The sequence below is a fragment of the Coffea eugenioides genome, chromosome 3, assembly GCF_003713205.1.
Source record: "Coffea eugenioides isolate CCC68of chromosome 3, Ceug_1.0, whole genome shotgun sequence".
Classification (NCBI taxonomy): Eukaryota; Viridiplantae; Streptophyta; class Magnoliopsida; order Gentianales; family Rubiaceae; genus Coffea; species Coffea eugenioides.
The window spans coordinates 15,961,068-15,986,842 of NC_040037.1; the positions used below are offsets into that span (position 1 = coordinate 15,961,068).

General features: G+C 38.1%; 1 protein-coding gene and 1 pseudogene across 1 annotated transcript; both read left to right on the plus strand.

Annotated features, from left to right (window-relative positions):
* Window positions 1–11,986: 11,986 nt before the first annotated feature.
* Window positions 11,987–13,915, plus strand: LOC113766168 (putative late blight resistance protein homolog R1A-10). Its single transcript, XM_027310386.1, has one exon. It carries the CDS (start codon window positions 11,987–11,989, stop codon window positions 13,913–13,915), a length of 1,929 nt encoding a protein of 642 aa, XP_027166187.1.
* A 4,548-nt stretch (window positions 13,916–18,463) lies between these two features.
* Window positions 18,464–19,165, plus strand: LOC113766169 (annotated as a pseudogene).
* The last annotated feature ends 6,610 nt before the right edge of the window (window positions 19,166–25,775 follow it).

Sequence of the window (25,775 nt, forward strand, 5' to 3'; positions counted from 1 at the left end):
TGGATTCGACCCTGCTCACCACTATCTACAGAAATTAACTTTAGTTTGAGCAGGTTCTATTATTGCACAGGTTTCGACACCCTGTCAGAGCTTATATGGATACATCAATTATTGTGTGAGATGGGAATCAATAATTCATTTCCAATGAAATTATAGTGTGACAATCAAGCTGCCCTTCATATAGCATCAAATCCAGTTTTTCATGAGAGAACAAAGTATATTGAAGTTAATTGCCACTTTGTTCGTGAAAAAATTCAGCAAAACTTGATTTCAACCAGTCATGTGAGAACTGGAGAACAGTTAACTAATATTTTCGCTAAACCTCTAAATGGTCCGAGAATTGATTACATTTGTGGCAAGATGGGCATGATTAACATCTATGCTCCATCTTGAGGGAGAGTGTTGAAGATATGTGATCTGATATTATGGAAAGATTTGATATTGTAAATATTAGGAAAGATTAGATTTGATTGATTATAGTATCATTTGATTATAGTATCATATGATTATAGTATCATATATTAATTAGGTAATAGATTGATTTAGATTAGCATGATTTTAGGATCTAAATTAGGTTACACTTGTGTATATATATTTATATATTGTGCAGTCCAAAAATGTATGAAAAAGAATATTTTCTCTCCCATTTTCTTAGTTTTTACTTTTCAACATAAGTTGATAAAGAGCAAACTCTATTTAGTACAAATCTTTCGTCGTCCTCCCATTGCCAAGCATGTGGTTCGCCCCTTTCTTTTTTAAATGCTAAAACCATTTGTGCAATGCGCTGGTATGGATTCATCCAATGTAAGTAGACAAAGGGCGAACTTGATTCATCACAAATCTTTCGTCGTCCTCCCACGTGCCAAGTACGTGGTTTGTTCCATTTTTTTAAACACCAAAATCATTCGCGCAATGTGCTCGTATTGATTCATCAACATAAGTAGATAAAGAGTGAACTCGATTCAGTACTAATCTTTCATTGTCCTCTCACGTGCAAAGCACATGGTTCGCCCCTTTTTTTTTAAAAAAAAATCAAACCATTGACGCAATGCGCTCATATTGATTCATCAACATAAGTAGATGAAGAGTGAACTCGATTCAGCACTAATCTTTCATCGTCCTCCCACGTGCAAAGTACGTGGTTTGCCCCATTTTTTTTAAACACCAAACCATTCACGCAATGCGCTAGTATTGATTCATCAGACACCTAGATAGACTTGCTCTTGAGGGTTCTCTCATATTGTCGCTGCTTGCTCGCTCTCTTTTTCTCTTCTCCTTTGTCGCACCATCTTTCTCTTCCTCCTTCCTTCTTCGATCCACCAGCACCACAGCCAAATATATCTTTCTTTTCTTCCATTTTTCTCCTTTAGTTTTTTTTTTGGCAGAGAGTTCGTTTATTCTCCATCAATCTTGGTAAATTTTCTAGAACTAGAGTATCCACTGCCTTTTTTTTCTAAGACAAGATTGCTGATGTTGTTGTGGGGTTTGACAATCTCCTTTGAGGTTCCACCTTCTCCACCACCTCTATCTTGCGGCCAACTCCTCCTCCTATTCCACCATCAATGCCAATGTTTGTGGCCGATCCCCTAAAAGCCATCTATTCCAAGACCTCATTTGCTTCCACTTGCACCACCAGGTACTTCTCCAAAGTTTTATCATACATTTTCCAATCCTTTTCCGCTTCTTCCTACACAGGCTCTATATCCTCTAATGGACCACCACTTGAAATTTTTTCAAAATCTACACCTCATGTATCCACCACTTGAACCACCACCTGCAGCTACACCATACAAAGTTCTATTGTTTTCCCTTTTCGCAGGGGCTTCTCTTGATTGGTTATTCTGTCTCACTGCCTTTTGTTTTGGGCTCTCTATTATTTGTTTTGATTCTTTCTTGAATGTGTTCTCTATTGGAGTTTGCCTGACCTTTTTTAAATCTTATTTACGTCTTGATTTTACACTTCAATATTTCTGTCTTGGCTACTCTTTATTTTGGTTGAGATATGTAGTTAGTGTGTTTTGGTTATGGTTATGTTTTTTCCATTGGGATACATATCTGCTTGTTTGGTGTTTTTTCAAGACTTATTTCTCTATCTGCTCTACCATGTTGCCTTTTTTTTGGGGTTAATATCATTGGCTTTGTTCATGGTTGTTTTTAGTGAGTGCAATTACAATCCATGTTTGTTGTTTATTGTTATTAATGAGTGCAATTATAATCTGTGTTTATTCTTTTGGGGTTGCATCTTTTCTTTTGTACATGTTCTCTATTGTGCAATTATTTATTTCTTCAAGTTTGTATGTAATTCAAGAAGTAAAGGTTTTTGTTGTTTCCACAATGATGACGTTGATCGCATTGAAGGTCTTCTTGTTCCTTTTAAGAATTCTGCATTAGTAATGCTGTTATTGAAGAAAATCCCAAACCTTGTTCCTTTAAGTTTAAGACGTTGTTGGGGTAGAATCTATTTTCTCTTTTGTTTACTTTTAACTATTTGTCTTTTGCAATATTGGTTCACCAGAAATGAAACTTTTACTGCAAAAGGTAGTTTTGGATGAAGGAAGTTGTAAACCTGAATACAAGATGGAAGAAATTGGATATTTTGAGCCAGCAAAGGTGTAGCGGCAAGACTTCATGCTTAGGTCAATATGCTTCTTTAATTGAAAAATTGTGGAAAATAGTTCTAAATTTGCTATGTTATTCAAACGGGTTAATACCACTTTGTCCCCCCAAACTTTGGACGATTACCCACTTCAGTCCCTAAACTTCAAAATGGGACATTTAAGTTCCTAAACTTATAAATACCTCCCACTTAAGGAAAATTGTTAACAAATCCTGAATGCCGTTGGTGGTCGAAGTATCCCATTTTATAAGGGTTTAGGGATTTAAGTGTCCCATTTTATAAGTTTAGGGACTTAAGTGGGAGATATGTATAAGTTTAGGGACTTAAGTGTCCCATTTTGAAGTTTAGGGACTGAAGTCAGTAATCGTCCAAAGTTTGGGGGGACAAAGTGGAATTAACCCTTATTCAAACCTTTAATAGTTTGCTCATTATTAAGTGTACTTAAGGAGTATCTGGACAATTTTGTTTGTTGCATGTTTCATAAAAACTATGGTCATGTTATTCATTCATCGTTGGTCATGGTGTTCCTCTAATATATTAGTCCATGGAGTTAAATGGATATCTGCACCTGTCATTCCCCTTGTTTGTCTTCTGCAAAGTCCTTTTTTTTTATTAAGATGTTAGTAAACATGTGCTTTTGTTTAAATATGTCATTTGGTTGTATTTGATTTATTTTCTTGAACTGCAGTAGATATTTATCATAATTCAGTTTAAGATAATGATATGAAATTAAGACAAAACAATTTTTCATCCAGAAGGATTTATGTCACGAAAGGTCCATGCAGAATTTATCATTGTACTTTCACTTATGCTTTGAGAATGCTGGAAAATCTTTCAGCACTTATTCTTCTTTGGCCCTATAGATAAGTTTTGAAAAACTCTTGCATATCTACAGCAGTTATTTTCAGCCGTTGCTACTCAAAGATTTGGTGTTCAAGCATGGATTATTCTACAAGGGAGCTTGGCGTGCATCTTGGCATCAGGTACATTCTTATTTGAACCCACATGTTTGTTCCTTGAAACAACCGAATCCTATAGTATCTTATAGTGCTTTTTGGGCCAGTGGTTAGGAACCCAAAGGAGATTCCATAGGGTAAGATTGGAGCTGACTTTGTTGCTAAATCCACTAAAGTCTTTACTGATAAAGACAAAGCTGCTGCCCAATTGAAGGTACTACATTCTTTCTAAATTGATGATTTAAAGCAAGATTAACTTTAAGTCAATTAGATTATTCCCTTAGATATCCCATTTTTCTTTATTGAAAGAGATTCTTTGTTGAAAAATCTTTATCCGTGTCTATCAGGGAAATTCCAAGAAGGTTATCATTTTTGCCCCGAGTAAGGATGCTCTAATGTTTGTCACAACGAATTGTCTTGCTCATTTGACCGAGGTGCTTTGTTGTGTCAGTTCATTGAACTCTTAGTTTTTGGGATCATGAATTGTAAGTGATGGTTTTAGATGTAAATATTTGGTGTGCACTTCACAATTGGCACTTCATTCTTAACTGTGCTTAACCTGTTCTTTTCTTATTTTTCAACAAAGAATTCAATTGATGCTAATTTATATGATGTGATGTAGCCATATAAAAGTTAGCATCAACATTAGAATTATGATTATCTGCCTAAATCGCAACTGTTGGGCATCATGTCTTTCTATTTTGCTATCAATAGGTCGATGCATATATTTCTTTCATAATTTAGTCTGTATATGTCATCTGCATTGTTTTGTGTTATTATTTCTATCTAGAAAGCTATTCATCATTTGATCTTGCTTGACTTCCCTATAAGCAAAACAGTGTCATAAGCACTCGTACCATAGTGATACTGTTTTCTCCTAAATTAGCTCTAATTGACCATTTAAAGTAAATTTAGCTAAACAAGGTCTAATTAACTCAATTTCAATATAGCATTACTTACAAATTATGGAATGTGAGGTGCAATTGATCATTGTATCTTGACTGATAATTTTGTATTATTTGTTAATTGACAGACTCTTTCAAAGCATGCAGATCCAAGGCTATAGGAAAGCAAGATTCCAACTATCGATGATGCAATTAGGCACAAGATGTATAGCCTTGGAATGGCTGCAAGAAAATTTGGCCAGAAGAATAGATTTGTCACTGATCACGAACGTCGAAGTAGTGAAGCACTTCTTTTGATTCCACAATCCAAGATTCCTTTAGCCATTATCATCTTTGGGCAGAAAAGAATTGAAAGAATGGATACATGGCACTTCAATTTCAATATTTAACTTGGCCTTCAAGATATTGGTCATTGTGTTACTCGTAGTTTCAATTCATGAGTTTTTTTTTTGTTTGAAACTTTAATTAAACCTGTCCTTCAACACATTGGTTCTTTTCTCCTGTAAACTTTAGTTAGTAGATTGTTCGCTAAGTGCTAGCAGTAATCTCTTGATTCTTTTGGTCTTTTGTTACATCTTTTTTTACTTCAGTTTCTTTATCTTTCAAATAATAGTAATGTTCTTAAATATATAGGCATTTCCCTAATATAGTGTTTCACAGCTATTTACACTAAATTGGGCATGCACATTTTTATCTCTACAACGTAGTGTGCGGTTTATACCTCATAGTTCTTGAGAAAGCAAAGACAACATGTCACGAGCCAATGCATCTGTGCACAAGATCCATGAAAAATCTATTAATCTAGTTGAAAAAAGTATATCAACTGTACCAGTTGTACAGCAAGCCCAACCATATTGCCCTTGTTCTACAATATGCCAAAATCTTTTAGTACGAAGAACATTACTTTTCTTCATTGCAAAAGGACTAAAAAAGAAGACATCATCCTAGATCATTTTGGCATTACGTGTAAGAAAATGCTTAGTTAATTAAGCATCTTTACCGGGCCTACCAATTAATAATTATACCCAAAGCAACCATAATTCACGAACTTGGATTTATGCACATGGAAGCATCTTAAAGATAAATGATTATTTATTTTTTCCATCGAATTTGACATTTTTGAGTGAAAGTCTTTTTTTTTTTGTCAAAGATAGTCTTTCTGGGTGAACAGCATATCAGTTTTCGAGAAAGCAAAATACCAAGCCCGAAGAAACTCCAGTTCTGGCTTCAAAGTTTGATTAAGACTCTAGCTCTGGCCTGGTGTTATTTTGCAAACAAGTAATCTAGCACCATCAATTTTGTCTTAATTTTCTGGTAATTTTTAGATGTTTCATTTCCTATTCTTGACTAATTTGACTATCTTTGTCATTTTTTGGGCTCTTTGTAATCGAACAACTATCAGTTACCCTTTAGTTGATGTGGTTATGCAGGGAGATTTAGAGGGAGATGGCTCAAGCTGCAATTGTTTCTCTGGTGCACCAGTTGGAGTGCCTGATGAAATTCCCTTTTTTGATTCTCGAGATCAAGAAAATGCAGGTCAAAGCCTTCTCTGAGAAAGCCCTCGAACTTTTAAAAGTTTTAGAAGGAACTCCAGTTCTAGCGAGATCTCGTGTGGAGCAATTACGATTCAAGAGTGAACCTCTTGGACAGTCAATCGGAGATTTTCTTGTTGCAGTTAAGTCTAATATTGTGGTGTCTGTGTAATGAAGTCAATAGCTAAGAGGTACCAAAAGAGAAAAAGAAGAAGGCGGAAGAGTAGTTAAGGGAAGGCGTGGTAGTAGCGGGAGGATAACAAGAGAAGACGCGGTCTGATGAAGTCAGCAACTAACAGCTTACAGGAAAGGGAGGCGTGAAATCAGGAAAGGGGAAGGCGCGGGAGTAACGAGTGGAGACGCGACCAATAAATCACGCTTTTGCTGGGTTCATGCTGTTCTTGCTGAAGCTGGGGACCAATCAAGCTTGAAGATTCTCCTTACACGTGTCGATCACTCATTAGCTATTGGAAGAGTTAGTTAGAGTAGCTCTCTATAAAGGATACGATCAATGTAATTGTTAAGGCATTGGTTAAGATTTTGTTATTGAATTCAGAGAGGGAATATCCTCTCTATTTATCTTTTCTCTCAAGTTTCCTGCATTCTTTTCCCTTTCTCCTCTTTTCCCGCCAATTCTCCTTCTGTATCCAAATTGAAGTTCATCAATAAAAAATGGTGATGTTTGTTTGAATCTGATCAAATTAGTGTGTTATTTACTTCACTGCTTATTCCAACTTTTAATTCCTGCACCATTTCTGGTTCTGTACCACAACAGTGGTATCAGAGCTGGTCTTATGAGCCATAAGGATGACAAAGAACCAGGACAAAGCACTGAGAAGAGAGGTAGTAGAGCTAGGTAGTGTGGTCAGAACTTTCACTAACAAGAATGAGGGAATGGAACAGGTCATCAGATCAATGGAGTTCAGACAGGATGCTACTGAGAAATTACTGAAGGGGCTGGATCAGAAGTATGAGGGAATGATGAATATGATGGCTTAACTAATGACTAAAATGAATGACAGAGGGAAGGAATTCGAAGGAAGCAGCAGTTCAAAAGAGGAGGCTCAACTTGAGGGATCTAAGTTGGAGCCACAGAAGGAAGTAGCCGAAAGAAGAGAGTTCAGGACCATCAACAAACTGCCAAAAATGGATTTGCCAATCTTCGTTGGGGACAACCCTAGGGAATGGATCAGGAAGGCTAACAAGTACTTCAAATTGCATGGAATAGAGGAGGAAATGAAGGCTAAAGTAGCAGAACTTTATTTCAGAGATAGAGCAGACATCTGGTTTCATGGAGTTTTTCATGGAAGGGAAGTTATACCCTGGGGAGAGCTGTCTACTGCCCTGTGCATCAGATTTGGAGAAGGGACTCCTAAGGAAGCCATTGAGAAGTTCAACAAACTAATACAGATCGGATCAGTAGCTGATTACCTGAAAAAATTTGAAATGCTCAAAGCCCTGGTAATGCCATCCTTACCTCATTTATCAGATTCCTACTACAAAGCATGCTTTATGAGTGGATTGAAAGAGGAAATTGTCAATATGGTGAAAATGTCTAGACGTGAAACCTTAGTTGATGCCATTGAAATAGCCAAACTGCAAGAAAAGAACTTAAAAGCTATTCAGAAGATACACAAAACTGTTCCTACTAGTTTTGGTAGTCAGAAAAAACTTGTAAAAACACCACCCCACCCCAGATGGAACTAGGACAACCCCAAACACACTATTAGACCACCTAATCAGAATGCAACCAGCCAAAATCAAATCAAGAAAATATCCCCTGCAGAATTTAACCTGAGGAGAGAGAAAGGATTGTGTTATAAATGTGCTGAACCTTATACTTTAGGACATGTATGCAAACAATCCCATATTCATTACTTGTTGGCTGAAAAAACTAAGATAGTAGAAAAAAAACAAGGAGCAAGAAGAGGAGGTTTACTGTGACTGTATTAATGGGGAATTGGCAGATGAACACATAGAGGTGTCTATTTACGCCTTGGCAGGGGGGCATGGCACAAAACCATTAAGCTGAAAGGTATAATTAAAGGGAGGCAGGTTACTGCACTGATAGACAGTGGCAGTACCCACTGTTTCCTGGATGAACAACAGGCAAAGGAGTTAAAATGTAGTGCACAGGGACCTAACTTGATAGTTAATGTGGCCAATGGGGAAAAGGTAGATTCCAAGGGACTGGAGAAACTTCTGCAGTGGGAAATGCAAGGTCATCAGTTCCAACATACCTTTAATACTCTGAGATTGGGAGGATGTGACATGATCCTTGGAGTAGATTGGTTGGCCAAACACAGTCCTATAGAATTCAATTTCCAGAAACTCAGCATGAGAATCCATAAAGGGGAGCAGGAAGTAGTGCTGATGGGAGAGGATACCAGCACCAGATTAAGGATGGTCAAAGTGAGTAGGTTGGAGAGGTGGTTGAAGAAGCAGACATATGGGGTGGTAGCACAACTGGTGGCAGTAAAGGAGGAGGATGGTACAGGACAGACACCTACTGAGATCAGTCAGGTGTTAGATCAATACAAGGATGTCTCTCAAGAACCCAAAGGAATGTCTCCAACCAGGAGCCATGACCACCAAATTGTTCTAAAGGAGGGAGCCAAGCCTTTCCAAATGAGACCATATAGGTGCCCCTACGTACAGAAGACAGAGATTGAGAAACTAGTAAAGGAAATGCTAGAAATATGTATCATACAACCTAGCAGTAGTCTTTTTGCCTCACCAGTGTTGCTAGTTAAGAAGAAAGATGGGACATGGAGATTCTGTGTGGATTACAGGCAACTGAATGAGTTGACAATGAAGAATAAATTTCCCATGCCTTTGATTGAAGAATTAATAGATGAGCTGCATGGAGCCAGGCACTTCACAAAAATTGACCTGAGGGCAAGATACTTTCAGATTAGAGTCAAGGTGGAGGACATTCCAAAAACAGCTTTCAAAACTCACCAAGAGCTCTATAAGTTCAAGGTCATGCCATTTGGTTTGACCAATGCACCAGCAACCTTTCAGAGCCTGATGAACCAGGTCTTCCAAGATCAGATGAGAAAACATGTGTTGGTGTTCTTTGATGATATTCTAGTTTACAGCCCAACACTGGAGATGCATGTGAAGCATGTAACTGAGGTAATGAATCTTCTGAGACAGCACCAGTTGTATGCCAAGATGAGCAAGTGTTCTTTTGCTCAGTTACAGGTGGAGTACTTGGGACACATAATATCAGCAGAAGGAGTTCAAGCTGATCCTAAGAAGGTAGAGTGCATGGAGAACTGGCTAAAACCAACTAATATCAAGCAACTAAGGGGGTTTCTGGGACTGACAGGCTACTACAGAAGATTTGTCAAAGGATATGGGGCCATTGCAAGGCCTTTGACTAACCTACTGAAGAAGGACAACTTTCACTGGAGTGAGGAATCAGAGATAGCATTTCACGAATTAAAAAGAGCCATGTGCAATAGCCCTGTACTAGCAGTACTTGACTTCACTCAGCCATTCATCATTGAGACAGATGCATGCTATAATGGCATAGGAGTTGTATTGATGCAGAGCAAGAGGCCTAGTTCCTACCTCAGTCAAGCCTTGGGACAGAAGAATATGGGGCTGTCAATCTATGAGAAGGAATTGCTGGCATTGGTGACTGCTGTGACCAAATGGAGACATTACTTGGAGGGACATCACTTCATCATACATACTGACCATTAGAGCTTAAAGTATTTGCTGGAGCAAAGGATCACTACTCCTCTCCAACAGAAGTGGCTCACTAAGTTGCTAGGACTAAACTAGAAAATTCACTACAAGAAGGGGAAGGACAATGTGGCTGCTGATGCACTATCTGGACAGGACAGAGAGGAGATGGGGGAGTGCACAGCCATATCCTATGCAGTACCTGCTTGGATTAGAGAAGTAATAGAGAGTTATAAGGAGGATGAGTGGGCTCAGAAGACCCTATCCCTGGTGCTACTGACTCCCACACAGGCCTCAGACTACTCGTACCAGGATGGTATTCTCAGGTACAAGAAGCGGTTAGTAGTTTGAGGACATGGTGACACCAGAAAAAAAACTTATCATTGCTTTGCATGACTCTCAGATAGGAGGGCACTCAGGCATTCAAGCTAGCTACATAAGGGCCAAACAGCTAATCTACTGGCCAGGAATGTACAAGGAAATCAAGAAGATAGTTCTGGAATGTGACACCTGCAGGAAGTACAAGGATGAACATGTGGCTTACCCAGGATTGCTACAACCTTTACCTATCCCTTAACATTTATGGAGTCGTGTTACCATGGATTTCATTGAAGGACTGCCACAGTCAGAGGGGAAGAACACCATAATAGTAGTTGTGGATAGATTCACAAATATGTTCATTTCATCAGTCTAGCACATCCATTTGATACACCAAAGGTAGCTAGGCTTTTCATTGATCATGTTAGTAAATTACATGGAATTCCTCAGAGCATGCTGTCAGATAGGGACAGGATATTTGTCAGCCAATTCTGGGAGGAATTATTCAGTATGTTGGGAGCTAAATTGGACTACAGCACAGCTTATCACCCTCAGACTGATGGCCAGACCGAGAGAGTAAACCAAGTGCTAGAGATGTACCTCAGATGCCTGACTCATATAGAACCTAATAGATGGAACCAGTGGTTGTCTTTGGCAGAGTGGTGGTACAACACCTCACACCACACAGCTATTCAGATGGCCCCATTCGAGGCATTGTATGGCCTCCTCCCTCCCTAACTAGCTCTGGGACCTTACCTGCAGTCCAGAGTAGCTGCAGTGGGAGATTACATTAGAGAAAGGCAACAAATGGACAACATGCTAACACAGAACTTGAAATAGGCTCAGGAGAGGATGAAGAAGTATGCTGATGAGAAGAGAAGTGAGAGGGAGTTCAATGAAGGAGATTGGGTATACCTAAGGCTACAACCATATAGACATAGTTCAGTAGCCTTGAGGGGAAACACCAAACTCTCAGTAAAGTACTTTGGCCCATACAAGATAGAGGAAAGGATTGGGAATGTGGCATACAGGCTGAATCTACCAACTTCTTCAAAGGTTCATCCTGTTTTTCATGTATCATTACTCAAGAAAAAAGTGGGAGACAATATCACACCTATACTCCAGTTGTCAGAAACAAATGAAAAGGGGCACTGGAGGGTGGAACCAGTAGCAGTGCTGGATAGGAGGATGGTAAAGAAAAGAAATATTGCTGCAATTCAGTGGTTAATCCACTGGTGGGGTACGGATCCTGCAGAAGCCACATGGGAGGATGCTGAAGAGATTGGAAAACAGTTCCCTACATTCCAATCTTGAGGACAAGATTCACTGTTAAGGGAGGAGTATTGTAATGAAGTCAGTAGCTAAGAGGTACCAAAAGAGGAAAAGAAGAATGCGTGAAGAGTAGTTAAGAGAAAGCATGGCAGTAGTGGGAGGATAACAAGAGAAGACGCGGTCTGATGAAGTTAGCAACTAACAGCTTACAGGAAAGGAAGGCGTGAAATCAGGAAAGGGGAAGGCGCGGGAGTAACGAGTGGAGGTGCGACCAATGAATCACGCTTTTGCTAGGTTCATGCTATTCTTGCTGAAGTTAGGGACCAGTCGAGCTTGAAGATTCTCCTTACACGTGTTGATCACTCATTAGCTATTGGAAGAGTTAGTTAGAGTAGCTCTCTATAAAGGATACGATCAATGTAATTGTTAAGGCATTGGTTAAGATTTTGTTATTGAATTCAGAGAGGGAATATCCCCTCTGTTTATCTTTTCTCTCAAGTTTCCTGCATTCTTTTCCCTTTCTCCTCTTTTCCCGCCAATTCTCCTTTTGTATCCAAATTGAAGTTCATCAATAAAAAATGGTGATATTTGTTTGAATCTGATCAAATTAGTGTGTTATTTACTTCACTGCTTATTCCAACTTTCCATTCCTGCACCATTGCTGGTTCTGTACAACAATAGTCAGATGTCATGGAGATTATAAGAAGATTATTTCGAAAAAACAGAATGTTGGAGAATATGCAGAAGATGCTTGATGAAGTGCCAACAATGTTGGAGCAAATTGATTTCGTTCTCAATGAATCATACAGATTCCATTGCAACAGAGATCTTCAGAGCACCAGGGAAAACCCAAGACTATGTTATTTTCTTAATGTAGCTAAAGAAATGGAAGGTCCTAGTCATGATCTGAGAGAAGCCATAGTCTTTTTCAATGATATGTGCATCCAGCAGATGGTTCTGTACGAAGATCTTCGGTTCTTGCTGACAGCCTTTGAGGATTCTTCAGTCAAATGGCATGGCCGTAATGAAATGGAGAAAGATGTCAATTATATTGTCAACAGAGCAGCAGATTTTGTACAAGAATGGATGATAGACAATTCTATTGTGTCAGAAATGAGGTATTTAATAGATATATTAGTTCTCAAGTGCACTGAAAAATCTCCAGATAGGAAAATTAATCTTGAAGCAGCAATCAAAAGCAGTTTTGATGGCGAGAGAGGCATTCACCACTACTTTTTACACATATCTGGAGAGATTCGATTCATTAGGAGAAAGATCAGACGGATTAGAGGGATAAATGGTACTACACTCAGTTTAAAAGCCTTGCAGCTGGAGAGTAACCTTCCCCTCAAGGGACACTCATTATCTGATTCAAATCTGAGGAATATTGTAGTTGGTTTTGATGCTGATTTGATGAAAATTATGGATAGACTAGCAAGACCCTCGCTGGGACGAGAAGTTCTAGCAATTGTGGGGATGGGTGGCATTGGTGAAACTACTCTAGCTAGACAAATGTTTGATCACCCTGATACTGCTTTTCAATTTCATTGTCGGGCATGGGTTACAGTATCTCAAGTATACCAATTGAGAAATTTGTTGCTTGATCTTTTGCCCTCTATTACTAAGCCGTCTGATAAAGTTCATGAAAAGTGCAGTGAAAAGACTAATGAAGATCTTACTGATGACTTGTATAAATGTCTAAAAGGTAGGAAGTACCTGGTTGTTATGGATGATGTATGGAGTAATGAGGCCTGGGATTGTATCCAAATGTGTCTTCCAGACGACAAAAATGGTAGTCGAATAGTAATGACCAGCCGGTTAGTGGAATTAGCAACCTATGTTAGTCCAAAGAACCATCCTCATTGTATGAGTCTTTTGGATATAGAGCAAAGCTGGGAACTGTTGGAAAAACTTGTTTTTGGATTTGAAAGTTGCCCTCTTGAATTGGTGGACTTGGGAAAGCAAATAGCAAGAAAATGCCATGGATTACCCCTTGCAATTGTTATTATAGCTGGCACTCTGTCTAGAACTGTGATGACATCTGACTGCTGGAAGGATTTTGCAGCTAGTGCAAGTTCAGTTGTACTCACTAATCCAGAACAATGTTTAGATATACTTGCTCTAAGTTATAACTACTTGCCCCTATACCTTAAAATTTGCTTTCTATACATGGGGGCCTTTCCTGAAGATTATGAGATTGAAGTTCAGAAGTTAATTCGTTTATGGATTGCTGAGGGCTTCTTGAAAGCAAGTTCTTCAAATAATCCTGAAGATGTAGCGGAGGACTACTTGGAAGATCTTATTGATAGGAGTTTAGTTTTGGTTGGGAAAAGGAATGTAGATGGCAAAATCAAAACTTGTCGACTACACGACCTCTTGCGGGAATTATGTTTGAGGGAAGCTCAAAAAGAGAACATCATGTCTGTAATAAAACATGAGAACCAAAGTTTTCCTGCAAAAGATAATCAAAATTTTCTGGTTTTGCACTTGAACTCTGATGCTGATGTCCACTTAGCACCTCCATATACAAGCATGGTTCAAAGTCACGGTCGCGGCTTGAATCGTTCCACATCAGTCTCGGCATATCGGTCGCGGTCTCGGGGAGACGCGAATTTTTAAAATATTTAATATTCTAAAAATTGTAAAAAATGATAAACAAAAATAATTAAAAACTTAGTAAAAATAATAAAAATTCGAGTTGATTCGGGATGACTCGGTGTGACTCGGACGTTTCAACCTTTCACGGTGACATTTCGGCGAGTCACGTATCTCGGTATCGTTTTGTCGCGGTCTTGTCTCAGATTAGGCCGAGACGGTGACGACTCGGCCGAGTCTTCGAACCATGTATACAAGTCTTCAATCTTTTTTGTGCTTTACTTTGCGTTCTAGTTTTGTTCCAGATATCTTTTTCTCTTATTTGAAATTCCATTACCTCAGAGTATTGGACATGTTCTTCCTGCAGTTTGATTCTTTCCCTGCTCAAATAATTAAGTTACAAAAGTTGAGGTACCTTGCACTGAATGTTACTTATATAAGCTGCCCACAGAACTAGACAGACTCAGGCATCTCCAAACCTTAGTCATCAATGGTCCATGGCCATTAAGGGAAGATGGGGATATCCCCACCCTGACAATGAGATATTGGAATATGCCAAAATTGAGGCATCTCCGTATAACTATGGTTGCTTTTCTAAGCTATCTCACTGATGCTGCAAGCAATACTTACCGCCAGCCATTGTCTTCGGGATACCTAAAAACATTATCCACAGTACGGTTCCTCAGTTGCTGGAGGGATGCGTTTGCTATGATGCCCAACCTTACAGAACTAGGAATGTGTGAAACCGAAGAAGACTACTACAGGGATAGATCATGCGAGTGTCTGAAGAATCTGGCTTATTTGCATCAGCTTGAAACACTCAACTGTTCCTTTTACAGAGAAATCAGAGAAACAAGGACTATAAGTTGGGATGCTTTCCCATCTAATCTCAGGAAATTGACTTTAAGTTCGAGCAATCTGCCATGGGAGGATATGACCAATGTCGCCAAGTTACCCAACCTTGAGGTGCTCAAGCTGAAAAACTATGCCTTCCGAGGATCAACATGGAAACTAACTGATGAAGTATTTCGCTGTCTGAGCAATTACTAATTGAAAAAACTGATATAGTGCAATGGGAAGCCGAAGGTGATCACTTTCCCTGCCTTCAGTTCCTAATCCTGAGGTCCTGTGAGTTTCTTGCTGAGCTCCCTTGTGCTCTCGGAGAAATCCCAACTTTGGAGCGAATTGAGTTGCATTACTGTAATGAATCTGCTGAACTTTCTGCAAACGAACTTAAAGATCTGATTGGAGACCTTGCTGTCATCATCAGGAATTGACCAATTTGTGAGAAAGTATTTCAAAAAATTCTTGACTTTTGATATTTAGTCTTCACATAGGACCCTGTTTAAAATCCTGGATAGGATTGATAGTATGCCTTTTCAGTGTATTGCAACTACTTGTGTAATGCCCATCTTCATGATGCTACTTAAAATTGCCATTTTCAATTCTTGATTTCTGAAGCTTTCGTTATTTTGTGCAGCGGATCTCCATTGTCTAAGTACATGATCTGTTAATTCTTTGGCCAATTCAATCCTTGATAATGTGATGAATACAACTGAATTAAATATGCAAAATTGATCAACTTTACTAGTAGCACCTTAAGAGGTGACCTCGGGAGTGTTAGCCGGTTCCATGCGTGTTTTTTTTTAATGCCTATTAGTAGTGACATTAGATTAACTTATTGTTTGGCTATGATACAACAGTTCTCCACTGGAGTAGCAGGTAGGTATGGAGTCTGCAGTGACAATAAATTTGACAACTCAAAAGCAATTTCAGTATTCTAATCTTTTCATCATTGATCATTTTGTTGACTCTTTGGTGAACTAAAATCTAATGATAATGACATGAATTAGGTTGGTTCGATAAAACTGAAATTTGAAAATTGAAATTTAAAATTAAAAAATTTAAATTTAAATCCATTAAATTATTTAATTGTTAAGTATTAAATTTGACATATTTGAGTGTATATCATATTCACTTATAAGTGAATAATTTATTATTTATTTTTTATAACAAGTTTTGCATAGGAAATCTAGTGTCACTTAATTAATCCAAATGTTCAATTTTTAGTTATTAAATGCGTCTAAACGTATTAAAATCTAAATCTATTAAATTTAAATGCTGAATTAGATTATCGCCTTAATCTAGATTAGGGGATAGTCGTACTGATTGATTGATTCGGTCGGACCTATGGTAAAAAATAACACTTCAAAATTGCCAAAAATACCCAAAGAAACTCACAAAAATACCCACATATTAATACCATTTTCCCCATCAACCACCACCACACTCTGCCAATCAACCCCTTCCGTTCTCCTCTCTCTTCCCCCTCTTCCATAGCACCTCCCTACCGTCCCCTCCTTCCACTCCTCCTGCCACCCCCTCACCACCCCTCCTCTGCTTCTCTGCTCTCTCCTTCTTCCCCCTTCTCCATGCGACACCGAATTCTATCAAGATAGTGGTGGGTGATGAAAGGGCTGGGAAATTATATAACTATCAGGTATCAAAAACATTCCTAAAGACTCGTTACAAATACTTCTAAGATACCACACCAAATGTTTTTATTAATACGCACACCTATAGTTCCAAATTCTATAATAACACCCCTAAACACCCAAATCCAAACGGGCCCTAAAGTTTCATATTAAACTATACACATATCCTGTTCACGTTCTCACCATTCCTACGTATTAGTAGTTGGATACGAATGTGCAGTCTATTCTGTCAACAGTTGCGGACTTTCGACATATGGTAAATCGCATGCCACCAGGTGCTGATTTCGTTATGATAGCGGACTCTAGTCCTGCAACAGTGGAGGGCTAATAGATCACTCAAACGGGCAAGTTGGACCAAGCTTTATCCCAGATGTAATTTGCTATGCCCCAGGGCCCTCCAATTCCGACGGCTTCCTCCGCAAAGCCAAAATGATCCCCATCACATCGATCGTGCAGGGTTTGAGACCCTCGAGTCGCGTAAACACTTCAGACATCCATCCACACCATGGTTCAAAGCCGTAGTCGCGGTCCGGAGCATTCCGTATCGATTTCGGCATATTAATCATAGTCTCGACGAGAAGCAAATTTTGAAACATTTAATATTCTAAATATTGTGAATAATATTCAAAAATATACTAAACAAAAATAATTAATAAAAATTATCAAAAGAAAAATTGTAAAATATAAATTTGCGAGTTGACTCGAGATGATTCAGGCCGATTCGGCCGAAACTATCCGTATCGGAGATTTCTCAACCTAATTCTCGGTGAGTCAAGTATCTCGAAATTATTTCATTCGAATATCATATAGGATGAGTCCGTTCCGATGACAACTCGACCAAGACCGAGACTTTGAACCATGAATTCCACACACTCTTTAGAAACATTTATGGAACTGATGCCAGCATCATGTTCCAAGGGCTTGTTGATCCTGAGCTGTTGAATCCGATCTTGCTTGACGGTGATGCCAGTCCAACGAACATGCGATTGATGATGGGAATCATCATTGTCCTCGTGGTGTGTTTACTTATGCACTTCTTTTTCTTTTTTTTTATCATTTGTCATCATCTACATCTACATCTACATCTACATCTACATCTACATCTACATCTACACCTACTCCTAGTTCTAATCTAACCTATACTAGGGGAGGTGACTCAACAGGGTCACGGGAAACCGATGGGAACTAAACCACCATCGGACCATACGGGTGTACAACACCTACATGAATCTTAAGCAAAGCCACATTAAGTGGCACTTTTGATAGGAGGCAAGGGTTGAACCCTTGGGAGGGTAAGAGAAGTTGAACTCTTGACCTCCCATCCCACACTAAAGGTGGTGGCCAACTCCACTAAAGGGAGTTTCGTTTGCTTATGCACTTAACTCCACGTTGAGGGACCAACGCCGTCCCATCAGTAATAAGTTGCTCGTGGAGATTATTAGAGATAAATTAACAATGCGGATTCCGTGTCTCTACTGCACTAACAAGCATGTCAATGCGCCTTTCCTACGGCAATTCTGATATCAAGCCCCCGCTTGTATGGCTAATAAAGACACCACACTCAGGCCTGTTCTTGATTGATTTTCTGGTTCCTGTTGTTGAAAGTAGGGGTGGGCAAAAAAATCCGAAAACCCGAAAACCCGATCGACCCACTCCGACCTGTCCCTAAAATTAGGGTATCCGACCCTATTTTTATCAGCGGAGCAGATAGGGTCGGGTACCCATAAAATTCGGATACGGATACGGATCACAAAATCTAAAACCCGCGGGTACCCGACCCGGGGGTATATTTTACAAATATTAAAAAATATAGGGACAAATTTATAATATTTTAAAGTTATTAACCCTAAGTTCCTAACATATCTCAGTCGACACTCCAGCATTCAGTCTTCACTTCAGCGCCGCCGCAACTTCTTACCCTATAGCATGCCTGCTATTAGGTCTGAATTCAAATAAATTGATCTTTTGTTCCTTTTTTTTCGTTTAATTTTACATCTTTCTGTTGGTAATTGGGATTTATGTAGTCAAGAACAAGAGTGGGAAGGAGGAATCAAATGGTGGAACTATTGGTTAGCCAATGGCCATTGCAGGCAATAGGATGGGCAGAGCCATAGAGAAGCTGGAAATAAGGCCGAGGGTGGAGGAAGAGAATGATGGTGGATCTGTACATCATTACAGTGATTCTGAGTCACCCTCAAATAGCCCAATGAGCCACACTGGAAGCGTCCTGGGAGGCAATGACTCCGGTACGAATTTCACTGGGAGCAGCAGCAGCAGCAGTGGTGGATGTTGTTCAGGAAGCATGAGTGAAGAGGATGAAGGTGGAGAGGTTGGATGCTTGGATGATTGGGAGGCGGTGGCTGATGCTTTGGCTGCTACAGATGAGAAGCAGCAATTGCATATTGGTACAGCTCCTGTGGATAAGAATATTGCCCATTTTGACTCTCAGTCAGATGTTGATATTTCGAAAGAAAAGCCAGAGAATGGGGTATCAGTGCAGAGAGCTCCAGTGAATTGCCGTGCATGGAGGCCTGATGATGCTTTTAGACCTCAGAGTTTGCCCAACTTGTCCAAGCACTAGCAGTACAGTTTCCCAATGAATTCAGATAGGCATTATGGCTGTGGTGGATCTGTCTGGGGTTGCAAGAATGCTGCATCCATACCAAAATCTTGCCCTATCTGCCATGAGGATCTGGACTTCACTGATTCAAGTTTTCTTCCTTGTTCTTGTGGGTTCAGGCTTTGTCTTTTGTTCAAGGCTATTAAATTTGTTCTTTAATAGGGGCGGGTACCCTATGACCCGCCCTTATTTTTCGGGTATCCGAGGATCGGGTACCCGAGGGCAAGCGGAGCGAATTAGGGTCAAAAAAGTAGTGACCCGACATGTTAGGGTCGGGTCAGCCATTTGATGTTCGGGGCGGGTACCTGACCCGTGGCCACCCCTAGTTGAAAGTGTGACCTTTTACAGTTAACACCAATAAAAATGCACGCTTTCTTTTGGCGAGCCCAATTGTCAGCCTTTTAGTTTAATGCCAAAAGGTTTCTAAACTAATCAGTTTTAAAAGGAATTTTGTGTTTAAGATAAACAACATGCTTCTCAATTTATTTGAACAAAAAATTTTGTAAAAACCAAGAGGAGGGTGATGCCTCTAATACATTGGGGGGTTGGGGGGGGAATTACATCTACCACCCTTGAGGTTTAGCCAAATTACAAGTTAGACCTTTAGGTTTGACCATATTACCAACCACCCCTAAAAACCATACACTCATGAATTTACACCCCTTATTTGGTTATGGCTTTCACTATGACATTGGATGGAAGGTAGTGCCTAAAGCATACACATGTGAACAATCAACAAAACCAATTGTGTGATGCAAATCGCTTGTTAAATCATTTTTTATTTAAGTAATAGAGAGGTCCTGAACTGTAATCAATTCTTTATGTTTAACTGCAAAATGTCCCCAAAACTATTATATATTTGTCCTTTGCCTCTTAAAAAATAGCCAATTTTAGCAATCTATCACCTTATAGTCTTAATCTGGGGAATCTCAGTGTGTTCTGTGTCTACCTAAGGGTTTTCTAAAGAAACCTGCTAATTGATCTTATGACTGTTTTACTTCTGTTCTACGGTCCAAAAGATCCCTTTTAGTGATCAACTTGCCTAAGATAAGTTTGTTAATTGTTTCTTAAGATCAAATGGGATCTTTCTGTCTCAAAAGTTGAAAGTTCGAGTGCATGTGAACATTTCTCACACTAGCGAATGGTAGTATTGATTTACCACTGGACTTGTAGTCAAGAACTTTTCATAAAATTAAGCAGCAAAACCCAAAGTTCGTATGATTAGAAGTAAACTTTTGATATGATTAGAACTAATAGTTTTACTTCTCTTGGGGGATTGGGGAAGTGTAAAGAATGCAAATTTGGACAAAGTTAAGGGGGCAACATAAACATAAAGAGAATTTCCGAAAATTCAGCGGTACAATTGTGAGACAAATTAACAAAATTGATATGTAAACTTTACTGGCCAAATTTATAATTTTTGTGCACTGAGCCGCATTTTACTGATACCACCAGCACTCGTATAGAATAGATTCAAAATGTTGCTGTCCAATCATGATAAATTTGAAAGCCAATCATAGACAAGGGCATCAATGCGTCTCGTCGAAATTGGATAGCAAATGGATTGGTTTGAACTTTGAAGGATAGCGAATTGAAATTGGACAGCAAATGGATTCGTAAATTACATGCAACAAGGTGCTCATTGCATTTTGATAGTAACTCATCGACTCCAGCAACAGTGGTGGTCTAATCGAAATGTTAAAGGAGCAAGTTCGACCAAGCCTTCCTCCCCATGCTAGCCGTATGGCACCAATTGTGCGGCATTTGGAATCTTTGAGGGGCATAAAGAGTCCAGACATTGGCACACACTTCAAACACATTTATGGAACTGAAGCCACTGCAGCATTGCTAGCCTCAAGTTAAATCATGTTCTCTACGTTCTGGCCACTGGTCCCCACACAAGACTTAAGTATTGGTGGTGTGGGAGGTCCAGGTACCCTCGACCTCTCACCAACTTGCCATTATATATGGCGTTTTTAATTGGTCATTTTTAATGAAGTCTCTACTTATATTGAACTCCCCTCCCCCTTCCCCTAGATTACGCTAGATTAGATTATAGGAATTATATCGTTGCGATAAAAAAAAAAAATTCTCTCCATTCTATTGAAAACGCTATCCTTTTGTTTTGTTCCTTCTAAAATAATTGTCATATAATTAAAATAGAAAACTAGTTTGCATCCTATTCTTACATTTACCCTCTCATATATAGGTCAAGGTCAATGAATATGAAAGACACCAACAATATGGTCCATGAGATGCGCCACACAAAATTGTAGTAGCGTTGTTTACAAGCGCACAGTGGCCAACTGTGGTAGCGTTCCACAAATACTGATTCCCTAGATATCTTTCGTTGTCTAAGCCACATATAAGAGGGTAAAGGTGGAAAGTAATGCGCAATTCACTACAATTCACTTCATCTTTCGTTGGTTTAGACTTTTTTTTTTTTGGCATTTTGCTTAAACAATTGTTTTAACTATGAATTGTAACATTGCCCTTGATTCTAGTCTCATTACACTGAGGAAATATGTGAGATTTTCAAAATCTCATGGTAGGTTTTTGAAATTATCTCGTAAACTTAACGCTTACTAGTTATTTCTCATGCATGTTTGCATTTTTTTAATCAAAATTACATATGTAACCCCACAACAGTGAGACCAATAAAAGAGATTACAACTGATTCAAATTGTGGCCAATCACCATAGTTGGTGGGGCAATACTAATACACAGTTAAAATAACTCACAACATAATAAGAATTGGACTCCTAGATTGTGAGGTGTCAACCTTGATCAGTGAACTATAACCCGCATTGATTTTTCTGTCCTACTTACCATCACACTCCATGTCCTACCTATTACATCGTTATGTATTCTCCATGAATATTCTATCTCTATTGTCTTTTTTCTTCCTTAAAATTTAATAATTAGCTAGTAACAAGGTTTTTAAAAAAATGTAATAGGATTGATGACATGAGTAGATAGGAGTTTTGCTGCAATAGACTGAGGACGCATTTTGCAGTTTCTAACAGAATCAATAAAAGCTCCTATTTTTTGGAAAAAAAATTATAATATAATAGGCTAAAGACTAAATATAACTAGAAAATAGGATATTTATGAAATTTTTGGTATTTTTTTTATTGTATATTATTTTTCAGTTGTCGTAATTTTTTTAATCCTATAAGCAATTGTTGGAACATAAGAAAAAAAAATAAGAATTAAAATATGATGCTCGTGAAGGATAAATTGTAATATAATAGAAGATGGGACGATGAATGTAATAGCAAGTGGAACAGCAGATCCATTGTGAGACACTCCTCTCATCAGCCCCATGCATGTTTGCTTATATCTGAAGTGGTGAGGTCATAGTATGACCTCATAGTATGAACTCACTCCCATGATGTTAGATTTATTGTTCTTCTTTCCGATAAAACAAACTTCAGGTTGTTAAACTGCAGTTTCCCACTACTATTCCAGTGTTGACGCCAAATTTGTCGAATGGAAGGAAGCCAAGCCAATTCCAGTATTCTGATCTTTTTTTTTTCCTCCCTTTTTGGACGGGTCATTAAGCGGTTAATCGACTCTTTGGTGATACTAAATACGGCAAGCATTATCCTGTGGGTGATGATACTAATTAAGCCATCTTTAGTTGATTTGACTGATATCCTGTGGACATGATTTGGGTGGAATATTACAATTGGAAAACGTGTTGAAAGCAAAAGTTCTTTGTTCCTGGAATAAGGCAAAGCATGAGAAAACACAAGTTTTCTCACTTTTGTATATTTTTGACCCAGGCTTGGCTCTTCCAGCGTGAATCAAGGCTCAAGCATCAATTCTAGACTTGCCTAGGTCCATATTTTTGAGAAAGGAAAATGATCATTTCAATCCCTTATCTTTGGGTTTTGATGGGTATAGTCCCTTATATATTAGGCCTATTAATCGAGTTCCTCATCTTTACAAAATAAAATCAATGTAAGACCTTTCATAAGAGTCAAGAATGGGGGGCTGCCCTTTCCTTCTTTTATATGGCAATGAACATTCGATTACATCCATGGGAAAACAAAAAAGGAAATTCCAACGCGTTAATTGCAAAAGTTTATAAATGTGGCTCACATGATACAAGATTCCCCTTTATTAAAACTGGTTAGCCGAAATTCTGTCTGCAAATAAAGTTTGTTTCTATGCCAACATTGGATTCGAAGTGTCAAACATAAGCAAATTCATGCATGAAAAGAAAATCAGCATTGTTAGACTCGAACTAGACCGGACTAGTTGGTCCTATTAGTCCATTTGTGAACCGGCCTTCTTCTTGAATTAATTAGTAGCACAAAATCAATTTGATCAAAACTAATCAAAATCGTCAAAAACTAGCCAAACTAATGATCTGATTCGATTGCTTGACTTGGTTCTCAAATTTTTCTTTTTTGTTTTTCCCCAAACATTAATTTGAGTTATCTAAATTGTAAAACTTTCATTTATTAATGGAAATAACACTATCCACTTAGTATAAAACACCAAAATCACTTCTTTTTTTTTGGTGGCAAACCCCGTGCACGGGGGTGGGATGCCAGCTCAACTTTTATTATAAGAAATCAAATATACATAGCGAGGGACCACACCTTACCTCCAGCCTATGAGACCGATTAGACAAAGTTACCATCCGCAACAAAATCACTTGCTTTCTCAAATGATCTCTAAATCAAGAAGTTTTATCCCTATCATCTTATCAATTTGTCATCAATAATTCCAACTTGCATTATAAAGCCATGTTCCTAACAAGAAGATCCCGAATTGGATATGATTTGTTTTAATTTTTTTAAGTAGTTTTGGATAATGAGCATATTTTAGACATGAATTCACATTTTTATATACGCCCTCCATCCTAGGGCTGAAAGATTAATCAAATACTCAATATTTGAATTGACTTCAAATTGATAAGCTCATTCAAATTTGATTCGCTAACTGGTCAAGTTAAAAATGAACAACATTTTATGTTTGATAGCATTTAAACTTGATAAAAAAAAACTCACTTAAATTCTATTTGGCAAATAAATAAGTCAAGTTTGAACAAAAATTTGAACTCATTAAAATAATCAAACAAACTTGAACATAGGGTTTTTGGATTGATTAGTCTCATTTACACCCCTACTCCATCCCAAGATTAAGTGATAAGTTATTCACTTATTACTGAATATGATAGACATTCAAATATATTAGATTTAATACTTAACAATTCAATAATTTAATGGATTTAGACTTCAGATTTTAGACTTCAATTTTCAAACTTTAGTTTTATCAAACGCACCGTAAGTCGAAACCTATCAAATTGAACACAACAAAAAGCTATCAAATTGAACACATTCACAGAAAAAAGGCACAAATAAAATCTATATAATTTGATTTTTATAGTTATACTGGCATAGGGTTTTGACTTTTCCTGCTTGGTGGTCGTTTTCATCAAGATGTTAATGTTTGCAACCGTTATTCCTTAGAAAGATACGACTTATGATGGCATGGTATGATAGAGTTCTTTTAAATCATAATAACCAAATAACCAGAAATCGGGGAGCCATTTTTTTTTGGCCGAAAACAAAATCCAAAAAAAAAAAAATTCTGCTGCTGCAGACATGTGGACGCCTCCTTGGGTTGAACTTTAGTATATTACTAATAGATGTCACTAAAGAATGCCAACGAGATAATATTTAATTGTCAATGTTAAGTCAAATTTTTTTCCTAAAATTTTCTCTATCTACATGATGAATTTGTAAACTTTAAAATAGGATATAAGTAAAAGTTCTATTCGTTTGAGGGGCGGAGTAAGGAATGGAGGAATACTGAGAAAAATTTTGGGCAACAATGTAAACGGTAAAGGAAGGTTTTAAAAATTGAAGGGTTGCAAATGTGAGACAAATGAATAAAAATATAATATTACTAGCCACATTGATAATATTTAAAATTTGAGTGGGAAAATTCCCAGCCTCAATATATACATACGCGCGAGTGCGCACACACATATAACGAGGTTCACCCATGGATAAAAGTAATTGTTTTGTTTCTCTAGGAATATATATTTGAAGGCTGCTAGAGAAGTTTTTTGGAAAGGTATTTTTCTATTAATTTGGGGGAAAGAGTTTTAAAAATATGAAGAAGAAAAATTGTAAGGCATATTCAAGGCAAGTTTTAAAAACTGAACATTTATACTGGCCAAATTTATAAACTTTTGAGGTAATTGTGGAACAGTGTGGGATCACATACTCACATATCATCCATTCAAGAATTATGTATGTATATACTCATATAGGATTAATCTTTCCTACACTGACAGTGTATACACTGTCAGCGTTGGATAAATGACAACTATACAAAATTTGAATTTAAAATTCAACTTTTGCATACATGTCATGAATCTATCGATGATAGTGTATATACTGTTAGTGTATATAAGATTTACATATATATATATATATCTTTCCACCCTTTTCACATCCTTTTTACCAATAAATCTGATAATAGAAACAACTCTAAAAACTCTCCCTGACCATTGCCTAACCTTTTTTTTTTTCCGAAACGATAAGTGATTTTATAGATGAACAAAACCTTTACAATTTCAAGTAAAGACTTGAGGGAACTACACAGTCAGTGCTAACTATCACTGAGGAATCCAGAATTCCTGGTCAACAAAAAAATCTAGCGCATGAGCGCTAATCCTATGAGTAATATGGTTAATATCCCTGTTAACTAGGCAAAAGGAACACATACGAAACAGGTGCTTAAG